A 12,018-nucleotide genomic window follows, 5' to 3' on the forward strand; every position below is an offset into this window, starting at 1 on the left:
CTACCATGCTCCTCAGATATGTCACATGCAATCCCAGCAGTATCAACATGTATATTGTCCTGAAAAAAAACTCCTTACAATTAAATTAAAGATGCAGGAAATTATATTCTTGTCTAATCTTTTATCCAAGTATACAAGCAAATAAAGTTTGTAAGTGAAGTATCTTCACAACATCCTGACAAGTGTTATATTTATAGATGGTTCACAAGTAGAAAGAATAGAATTCAATAAAGTATCAATATATATTGTTTAATATTACATGGATGTCATCAAGAAGAGAAGATCAGTTAATTGCATTCAAAACATGAAACACAAGATGAGTCACACAGCATGTGCTTACTAGCTTGTGTTTTGGTCATATGAGTGGTTATATTTATAGATGGTTCACAAGTAGAAAGAATAGAATTTAATAAAGTGTCAATATATTTTGTTTAATATTACATGGACGTCATCAAGAAGAGAAGATCAGTTAATTGCATTCAAAACATGAAACACAAGATGAGTCACACAGCACGTGCTTACTAGCTTGTGTTTTGGTCAGATGAGTGACAGGAGAATTCACTATTAGCGTTAAAAGGAACAAATGGGGTTTGTGTAACTAAATGTTAAATAATCTAATCAATATTAAAAAATTATCATCAGTTAATGGCAATCACTTCCAGAACTTGGAGAATGGCATACAATCAGAAAGCAGTTAAGGTTTGGATAATGTTATAAGGTTTCAAAGAAGAGAATTTGGTTCCAGAGAATTCAGTATATAGTGTCAAAGGCATGGAAAGCAAGGCCAGACTTGTCAGATTCTAAAAATTTAATGTAATCCTGATGTTCATGGATTATAATTTTAGCAAAATGGACAGTCTATCCAAAGTAAAAGTCTGTATGAATAGGGACATGACAGACATCTAGCAGAGAGAGAGCTGGTAATTTGTCCTTGGTAGACAGCAGTTCCCTTGAAATATATGAAAACTTACAATCTCATCCAAACCTTAACCACTCTGACTGTATACAAATCTCCAAGTTTTGGGAAGTGATAGTCTCATAACAGAATTTAATAAATTTCATTTTTTCTACATGTCTTAGCTGTCTAAATATATAGCCACTATAAGGATGTTTTCCTTCAGACCATATACGTGTTGATACTGCTAGGATTACAAGACAACTGAGGAGCATGGTAGCAAGAAAAAAAAAATCATATATGCATTTACAAGGATATATACAGGGTGTTCGGGATAAATTTGACAGTTTCGTAAGGAAAAAGAAAATCTTCTTTGTATCTATTAAATTTAATGAATTGACAAAAAAACATTACAGGCAGAGTTAATTACAATACTATCAACAAGATTTACTCAAAATAACCACCATTAGCATCGATCACAGCTTCAATTCTGCTTCGGAACCTCGAACAAGCTGATGCTACAGTCTCCCTGGGAAGGGCCGCAAAAACTGTTTTAATTTTATCCATTAACTGGGCTTTTGTATTACTGGAAGTGCGATTGGTGTCTTTTTCAACTGCGCCCCATACAAAATAATCCATGGGGTTAAGGTCTGGGGAGTTTGGAGGCCAAACATTTGGACTGGTGAAGTCGTAGAAATTTTCAGACAACCATTTTTGACTTTTCCCAGAGGTGTGGCAAGGGGCCGAATCCTGCTGCCATACATACGGCCTACCATTGGCTACCCTTGTTATCCAGGGCTTGACTACAGTTAGCAACTCCACGAACAAAGCCCGAATTCCAATGCCAGGGTTCTTCAACACCTGTTCCTGCAGATTTGCGAGGAATTCTGCTGTATGAACGCAATCAGATCGTCTGCTAGGGATCTTTCTTCTTGCTACATCCTCATAGTCACCATTGCAAGTCTCTAGTTCATGCCTGATTGTTTTTACTGTATTCAGGGAGCATTGGGCAGCAGTCGTATTATCCTTATTTTGATGGCGGGCACGAATCATCATGATACAAGTTATTCTCTTCCATGATTCAGGTGGGTTCCAGCTATCCATCCTTTCTGACATCTTGTATATGAATGAAGAAGGGTCCAAACTTTTAAATGAAGAGAAGTGTGTGTTAATACATGTAACTTACGGAAAAATATAATTAATTATAAATATGTCAAATTTATCCCGAACACCCTGTATATATATAAAATTTTATATCTGATCCACACATGAAAGGCCACAAGACCTATATAGCATGCTAGTGCCACGTGTGGGCAAGAGGAATAGAAGAAAGGAGGAATCTGTTCACATTTTGCTTGAATAGTTGAGGATTGTAATTTATTGGGAAAGTAGAGTGGGGAAAACTGTTCCAAGAGATAGAAGCAGATGGGATGAAGCAGGCAACAGTGAAGTTGGTTCAGTGAGTTTCAAGCTAAATTAAAAGGATACTGGTTAGCAGTGGCTCTTGTTTTAATGATTTTGGAGGAGAATGGAAGAATAATAGTAGCGAATTCAGCAGAGCACTGTCCATGGAAATATCTGCAGAAGAGGCACAAGGCAGAAACTGAATGTCTGTGAAAGACAGATCATTAATTAGCTGGATTGCCCCCTTCTGGATAGAATCAAGCAATCTTATAGAGGATTTTGGTGCTCCATTCCAAATACGGGAGCAATATTCCATGGCTGGGCAGGTTTGGACTTTGTATAGAGTTAGCAGCTGTGAAGTAGTATCTTGTGTGAAAAAGTATAGCAAGTTTTTTGGCAGCTGTCGAAGCTGTAGTTGAAATGTGGTTGTGCAGATATATCATCAGATTATCAACTATTTAGAAATTACATATGTTACATAATAATATGTCTAACATGTGCATTCCTTTAAAATGTCTGATCCTTACAACTGGTCAAAGGATGCATTTCTTGTAGTGCAGTGTTCAAATTTTGTAAGAGTTGGTTGTGATATTACTGGGCTAAGCAGTTGTTTTAAGCAGTATGGAACTGTTCAAAAATTAGTTTGAGACCAGAGTGATAAGATATTATCATATTAAATAAGCCTCTACTTGAGCTAGTAGTAGCTCAAGATCAGCTAGATATGAAAGGCTTTTAAAATAGCATGCTATATAGAGTTTGAGGGGTGCATTTCAGAAATGATATTCAATACCAAAATTATATATACATAAAAGATAAATATTTTGGTAATAACTAATCAGGCTGGCAAATTCCAGTTATTCAAACACATGCCAGACCCTTGGGTACCCAGTTATTTTGTAAGCTATTGCATCTTAACCATATGAATAAGTTATGACAAGTTGTGGTAGGAATACAATTAACTTATAGTTGAAATGCAATGGAAAACTTACCATCCCTGTATGGATCATAAATTGCCATAGCTGCTGATCCAACAGTAAGAAGGCATTTTTGGAAAAGGTTAGTTGGTATATGCTCTGAATAGAGGCTTTCATTTGTCTTAGTGAAATTTTCAAAACTGTTCTGTGACTCATTATCTGAAAATAAAAGACATGCATATATTTTGATATGCTTCAAAAATATTACATTTAAAACTGCTATATATATATATAGCAGTTTTAAATGTCTAAATTTAAACACATTAATGGCCAAAATTGTGGAAACCTTTGGGAAAAGTGTATTTTTGAAGTTTTGATGGCTCATAACACCACTTTTTTTTTTTTTTTGGTGTAATACCATAAAATTATATAATCAATGGAAAGATAATTTAATCAAGAATGTAATGCCACAAAATTTGTTCAATTAGCTGTATTCTATGAAAAGTTATAGCCAAATAACCAGAATATATGAAGTAGCCTCCCTTCATTTGAAGGTAGCCAATGAGATGAGCGTTTAGAGAGCCAATCAGGTGTCATCTTGTTTTGGCAATGAGCCACTAAGGTCACAGTAGGATTCAGCTATTGATGTCATGTATTGGAGCTGAGAGAAGGCCATTTGTCAGTGTGTTATGTGATTGCTATCAAGTTTTTTTTTTTTTTTTTTTTTTGTGTTCTTTCATTTAGTGACCTTGTAAAACATAATAAAATTAAAGAAATGGTGCAAAGAGTTGACTGGTCACCTAGAAAGCGATGTAAAATAGTACAATTAAGTGAACAAGGCTACAGTTATGAAGAAATTAGAAGAAAATTGGTGGAAACTTAACCAAAGGTGGCATTTCTAAATTTTTGAAGAGGTATAAAGAGACTCAGTCACTACAAAACCAGACTGGTAAAGGCAGGAAAAGGTGCACAACAGCAAGTGATGATAGAAGAATTTAGAGACTGTGTCTACGTGATAGAAGAAAATCATCTGGGTGTATACAAGATGAACTGGCGCAATAGAATGTGAAGTCGAGTGCAAGGACTGTTCGGCGCCGACTGCAAGAATTTGGTCTAAATGCTAGAATTCCACGAATAAAAGCCATTTTTATCTCTCAAACAAAGGTTGAAAAGATTAAACCAGGCTAAAATCCATGTTAACTGGACAGCAGAACAATGGGACAGTGTTATTTGGAGTGATGAGACCAAAATCTCCCTGTTTGGTAGGGTTGGCATAAAATACCTAAGGAGAAGAATTGGAGAATATTTGCATCTTGATTGCATTACACCTACCATGAAACACCCACTTAGTGTTATGATCTGGGGTTGTATGACATCAAAAGGTGTGGGCAGAATTTGCTTGATTAACGGAATATAAATGCCCAAAAATACATAAATGAAATACTTGAACCCAAACTGAAGCCTTCTGCATGTGATCTTTTCCAAGATAATGAAGCATTTATATTTCAACAGGATTCAGCTCCATGTCATGTTGCTGCTGCTGCTGTGTGCAAAAAGTGGTTTCAAGATGATCATGTTCCACTGCTGGAATGGCCTGAGAATAGCCCAGACCTTAACCCAATCGAAAATCTATGGAGCCGACTAATGAAACTTGTTAGTCAGAAGCAACTTGCCAATAAAACCCAATTAATAGAAGCAATAATTCAATCTTGGTTTCACATTATAACAGCTGCAGAACTAAAAAACTTGGTTCACTCCATGGGAAGGCGTTGTAAGGCCGCAATTAATGCTAACGGTTACCCAGCTAAGCATTAACTCCCATTGTGAGAATTTTTGTATATTTCGTTTTTTTATGTGTTTCACTTTTCTTCTTTATAACTGCTGTTCTAATAAAAAAAATCCTTCATAAAAGTTATTGCATTACATTCTTGCAGTGGCGCACCCAGAGGGGGGGGGGGGGGGGGGCAAGGGACCCGGGCACCCCCCAAAGAAAAGGAAGAAACACTAAAAAAAGTTCCAAAAAGCTTTTCCTAATTAAAATTCATTTTTTTTATTTATGTTGTGTGCTACTTATGAATTAGCGATCACTGCAGATGCTCAGTTATAGGTCGTATGCGTGTGTATTCACATGTAGTGTGTATTCGCAAAACGTCTACTCAACTCGGCCCCTCCAAGATTAAATCCTGAGTACGCCACTGCATTCTTGATAAAATTAACTTTCCATCGATATATAATTTTATGATATTACTCCAAACAAAAGTGGTGTTATGAGCCATCAAACCTCAGAAATACACTTTTTCCAAAAGGTTTCCACAATTATGGCCACTAGTGTGTGTGTGTGTGTGTGTGTGTGTATATATACAGGGTGGCCATAAAATAACTTTTCCTCTTTGGAGGCATCTGTAGCTAAAACCAATAAACGGAATGAGACCAAATTTTATATCGAGACTTTTGAAGATGTGGGGAGATGATTTCGTGGAAATCATCTCCCCATGATTGCATTAAAGGCAGATAAAATGGAATAATAACATTTCGACGGTGTAAGTGACAGCCATGCCACTTATTCCAGCTGGATATGTGGCACATTACAATGATAATAAGAATAATACTAATAATTAAACTAAAACAACAACAACTTGTGAGAGACACAGAAATTAATGCAGTGATTGATGGAAAATATGGAAATGTTTTATTCATCAGAATCAGGGTCCCCTGGACCACATACACGATTTTCAATGTGCTGACCTCTCTTATGTACAACAAATTGCATCCAGTTTGCGACATGCTCTCCAGCTGAGTGTAGAGAGTCAGATTGGATGTTCATAACAGCCCGTTTTATGTTCTCTTTCAAGATATGCAAGTTGGGAACGCCACCAACATACACAATGGATTTCAAATACCCCCAACAGCCAAAAGTCACATGGAGTGATGTCCGGGGATCGAGGTAGCCATGCTGTCAGAAAGAACTGACTGATAATCCTCTCATTACTGAAATGCTGGCATAAAAGGCACTGTACTGAACGTTCAATGTGTGGCCATACTCCATCCTACATAAAAATTATGGAGTCCAAACATTGTCTTTGCTGTAATGCAGGAATGACAAAATTTTCCAGCATTCATCAATAAATCTCTCCAGTAATGGAGCAGGTTACAAGACCCATAGGGGTAATACACTCAAAAAAGTATGGTCCTATTATGAAATTGGCTGTGAAGCCACACACCACAAGGTTACTTTTGGAGAATGCAGTGGTACTTGCTGGATCGGTTGAGGATGTTCAGATGTCCAAATTCTGCAGTTGTGAGTGTTGACCAACCCATTCCGATAAAAATGAGCCTCATCACCCCACAATATTCTCCAAGGCCAGTCATTATCGACCTCCATTCGGGCAAGAAACTTTAGAGTGAAGGTCATGCGCTTATCATAATCTGCAGTAGTTAGTGCTTGCACACGACTCAACTTATACAAATAGAAGTGAAGCATTTTCCATAAGATTTTCCAGAATGTACCATAAGCCATATCAAGTTTACGAGCTATAGCACGAGCTTGGACCAGTACTGGTCTGTGTGTCATCAAACATAGTAGCAACATCTGTTACTGTCTCTTCTTGCACTGCTTTCCGTCCCCTGCCAGGTCTAACTCCTAGTGATCCAGTTTCTATGAACTTCTTAATCATAGCTCTTAGTGCTACAGCTGACATAGGACCTGTACGCAGGTTATGAAGCCCTCTAAATTCCCGAAGGGCCACCACCACCACGGTATTGCACTGTTTAAGTTAAAACAACTTTACTTGTTAAGTTGTTTTAACTTAAAAGAGGCGAGGTAGGACGTATATTGAGAACAAATCACCAGTCATTCGAATAACTGCCTGAACGTTCCCAATCCCTTTTAAGTGGAATTGGTGGCGCTGCTGTCACGTATGGTATGCACAGTAAAATTTGCATAATCCTTTTTGCCTACATTTACTGCAAATATTTGACTGCTTTTGGCTCCGGCAGCACCAAAATTTCCCCTATCACAGACTTTTGGTACTAAATCTTTTTTTTTTTGCAGAATTCATCTCCCCATGCCTTCGAAAGTCTCAATATAAAATGTGGTCTCATTCCATGTATTAGTTTTAGCTACAGATATCTCCAAAGAGGGAAAGTTAATTTATGTTAATCAATTGTTATATTATAAGCATAAATACATAATATGCATAAAAGGAGGGTTAATTACTGAATTAATATATATATATCATCATCATCATCAAATTCCTGCCATGTACCCTCAAGGGGTGTACAGGATATGACAGTACTACATGAAAAAATTACATCATTACTAACTTCCTATCTACAATTTTCCTCCAAATCAGTCTGTTACTTGTCAAGACTCCAACATTATCAGATCTTATATTTCTATCGTCTAAGGCACTTTGTACCGTATCAATCCACCTATATCTTGGTCTTCCTCTGGGTCGTTTTGCTGCCAACCTGGCAGAGAACACTTGTTTTGCTAATCTTTCCTCTCCCATTCTATTTAAGTGACCATACCATCTGAGATTAGCTCTGCTAACGCATTCCTGGATGCTGACAATGTCAAGTTCTTTCCTAATATCCTCATTTTTAATATGATATTGCCATTGATGCCATCTGTTCACGCCTCTAATCTTTCTCAGGACTCTCATATCTGTGGTCTCTAGTCTTTGGTCAAGTGTTTTACTTCTGACCCAGCTCTCAGATCCATAAGTTAAAATTGGTTTGAACACAGTCTTGTATACAGCTAATTTAGTCTTCCGACTAATTTCTTTCTTATTCCATATGAATTTATTCAATTGACTTCCCACGATACCAGCTCTGCTGATTCTGTTGTCTATTTCTATATTTAGTTTACCATCTTCAGTAAAAACTGTGCCTAAGTAGCTAAAATGTTTTACTTGTTCCACAGGTTCTCCATTCACAACACAGTTGACATTTTCAATGATTCTGCCTATTTTCATTGTCTTTGTCTTTTTATTGCTGACCTTCATACCATATCTATTACAACAGCTATTCAATTTAGTCAGAGAATCTTGCAGACTTGTAGCGGATTTATTTAGAAGTATAACATCATCCGCATAAAGCAAAGAGCTGACATTAACATCTCCAATTTTGATATCAGGTTTAATACCACATTCCTTCATAATGTGATCCATATAGATAATGAATAACAGAGGGGATAATGTACATCCTTGTCTCACACCAGATTTAACATTAAACCATCTTCCTGTACTTCCTTCAATTCTAACTGCTGACTCACAACTCAAATAAAGACTAAGTATTGCTTGATATAATGCCCCATCGACACCATATAACTGCAGCGTATTGAATAGCTTCTCTCTTGGCACTTTGTCATATGCCTTTTCCAAATCAACAAAACTTAAATACAGATCTTTGTTATATTCCCATGCTTTCTCGACTATTTGTCGTAAAGTGAAGATCTGATCCTGACAACCTCTATTTGGCCTGAATCCAGCTTGTTCTTCCACAATTCTTCTCAACTGTTTCTCAAGTATACTTGCATAGATCTTGCCAGGAACACTCAGTAGGGAAATACCTCTGTAATTCTCACATTCAGTTTTATTGCCCTTTTTATATATGGGTACTATGAGAGCTCTACTCCAATCATCGGGAATTCGTCCCTCTGTCCAGGCTTTCTGAACTATGCAGTGCAGCCACTGTAAGACTCTTATACCACCATACTTCAGCATTTCTGGTCGAATATCATCTACTCCTGCTGCCTTTCCACATTTCAAGCCTTTGATGGCTTTTTCTACTTCAAGTATGGATATGTATTCCTGACTGCATGCCTGGTCAGTGTTTTTTATCACTGTGCTGTCATCACTGCTTGTTTCATTTAGCAGTTTTTCAAAGTAATTACTCCATACTTCAAGGATATCTTTTTCTCCTGTTTTCATTTCACCTTTATCATCTCTAATTCCTTTTACAGCACTCTTTCCTCCATTCCTAAGCTTCTTCAACAACCTCCAGAATATTTTGCCACCTTCTTGATATTTATTTTCTATATTCTTGCCAAAGTCCTCCCATGACTTTTGTTTAGCTAGTTTTACACACTGTTTAGCTTTCTTACATTTGTCTCTGTATTCTGTAAAAGCTGACTTATTTGCCAGGAACTTTTGATATGCTTTCTTCTTTTCCTTCACTGCCTCTTTAACTTCCTGTGTCCACCAGGGAGTTCTGATTTTTTTATCCTTGCACACAACCTCACCACATGCCTCTCTGGCAGAATCAATCAATGTTTCCTTCAGAGTTTGCCACTGAATCTCCAAGGTTTGATTCCTGTTCTCAAACTCTTTCATTTTTTCTTCAATAATATTTCTGTATTTTAGTCTACAGTTCACATCTGAGAGCTGCTCAACTTTTATTCGCTTTAAAACTTTCTTACATGTTATTCTTTTCAATATGAAATTCAATTTTATCCTGCTCAAGACTAAATAGTGATCACTTCCAATTTCAAATCCTCTGTACACTCTGGTGTCCTGCACAGGGAGAAAACATCACTATCAACAATAACATAGTCAATGAGACTTTTCTTATTCCTAGCCTCTTCTCTCCATGTGAATTTGTGCACATTTTTATGTTGGAACATGGTGTTAGTAATAACCAGTCCATGTCCTGAGCAGAAGTCCAACAGATATTTGCCATTATTATTAGCTTTGCTCTTTTCTCCAAATTTTCCCAAAATATTTTTGTATGTCTCACAATCATTTCCTACTCTACTATTTAGATCCCCAACAAGGACCAACTTTTCCTTTTTCATCGTGTCAGTTGCTTTTTCTAAAGCCTCAAAAAATTCCTCCACTTCTACCTTAGTAGAACCTTCTGTGGGACCATAGGCACAAATAAGTCTCATTGTCCAGTTCCCCATTCTCATATTTGCCCACATTACTCTACTTGAGACTGACTGCCATTCAAGAAGATTAGCCTCGTATTTTGTGTTGAATACTATGGCTACTCATTCTTTTCCTTGATTGTCATTGCCTGAATATAACATTTTGTATTTATTGCTCAGAAAGATCTCACCAGTTTTGGTCTTTTTTGTTTCAGTCACCCCTATTATGTCGATCTGGTACTTATCTAATTCCTCAGCTAGCTCCATTTCTTTGCCATTCAGGCTTCTTACGTTGATAGTACCGATCTTTAACTCTGGTGATGTTGAGTTGGGGTTTGTTTTCAGATTATATATATATATATATATATATATATATGAGAATGCTACAATGATCTATAAATGTCCTGTCAATCATAATAAAAGTACTGAAACCTGGTAAAGTACATGCAATCAGGCGATGCACTTGCTACAATGAAATTTACTTCCTGTGGTTTATGAAAATAATGTCAAAATTCTAAATAAAAGTTTCAAAGTGTTCAGACTGATACTACCAATTTCCCTGTTTTATTTAAAACACATATGCACACAGTATTGTTGTTGCAAACCCCTCCCATTACTTTGTTAGCTTCCGAATTTTTTTTCTTTATTCTGCAACAGAGAGTAATCTGTCCAAGATGCAAATGGAACTATCGTTTCTAATATTTCGCTGGAATTCTAATCAGTATCTCCAGGTACAAATTACAATTGTTATATTATAAGCATAAATACGTAATATGCATAAAAGGCGGGTTAATTACTGAATTAATCACCTATTTGAACATCAAAGGGTGCCATGATATGACACTAAATTACTTGTTTTCAGCTACAAATCGAACTGTTTCCGCATTGAGCATAGTGCAGATTGTGGGTTATGTGGTGAATTAGACAGATTATGTAGTCTTGTGCAGTAGAATGAATTCGCACGTGAATCCCTGCATCCCATGGAAATGTCACGTAATAATAACAATCGTAGTTTGTACTCTGAAGATACTGACTAAAAATCTGGCAAGATATCTGCTAAAATGCATTAAGTTTCGCATAAATTTTCAAATGCGTTAACATGAAACTTCGAAATTCAAGCATGCGTAAAGCAGGAAAATGCTTTCTCCATATTTAGTATAAACAAATAATATGCGGAAATGCATTAACTGTCGTAAGCTGTTCACTTACCTCCATAAATTAACTTTATGATCATATTTGTTAAGTAATCAGATACAATCAACGCACAGCTATTCGGCAATCAACTGGGGAAATGATACGGAAAAGAAACATATTTACTCCTCAAAATGTTTTATAAAACTCCCAGTAATCTAAAGCATTTTTCCGCGTGCTTCTTAGTAAAAAAAAAAAAAAAAAATGCTATATGGAATGATATTCGCTGAACAAACGAATTGTCTGCAGTTACTTACCTTGGTACCGTTCAACCGCACTGTGTATAATACGGTAAGAATTTTTTGAGGAGCAAATTCGTTGAGAAATCGAGTGTAACCAACCTATTACTACGCGAGATCTTAAAGAAGCAGCCATCAAAGAAAAGCAAAGTAACAAGCAAAATGATGACGATCGCCATCTAGCGGCATAAATGGAAATCGGAAAGATTATGAGAAGAATTTCCTAATGTATGATCTGTTGAAGATGAGCTCTTGTGCACTCGAGTGTTCATAAAACCTTTGTTTTCCCACTTTGTAAATAAAATAGTTAGCCCGGGCTTATTCCCCATTCCCCAACAATGGAAAATAAGTGAATTTTTGATTCAGTTTGTGGTATAGCCTAGACAAAAATTTATTAAATATGATATCAGAATAAAGTTAATGTTAATAAGCCAGGAACTAACTAAATAAATAAACAAACAGTAAAATTTGCAAAAGTGAACCTTCCGAAAGTAGATGATTATAGAA

The 12,018-nt window shown here is 36.5% G+C and overlaps 1 protein-coding gene across 1 annotated transcript in view; it reads right to left on the reverse strand.

The window, feature by feature from the left end:
* Positions 1-11,660, reverse strand: part of Coq4 (Coenzyme Q4) — a 47,298-nt gene extending 35,638 nt beyond the window's left edge. The window contains 2 exon segments of the mRNA XM_090396661.1: positions 3,289-3,432; positions 11,530-11,660. Of these exon segments, the coding sequence (XP_090252787.1) occupies positions 3,289-3,432; positions 11,530-11,647 (262 nt within the window). The 5' untranslated portion in view covers positions 11,648-11,660.
* Positions 11,661-12,018: the final 358 nt, after the last annotated feature.

This window comes from Typopeltis vanoorti, chromosome 8 (genome assembly GCF_054136105.1).
Source record: "Typopeltis vanoorti isolate ZY-2024b chromosome 8, IOZ_Tvanoo_1.0, whole genome shotgun sequence".
NCBI classification, from domain to species: domain Eukaryota; kingdom Metazoa; phylum Arthropoda; class Arachnida; order Uropygi; family Thelyphonidae; genus Typopeltis; species Typopeltis vanoorti.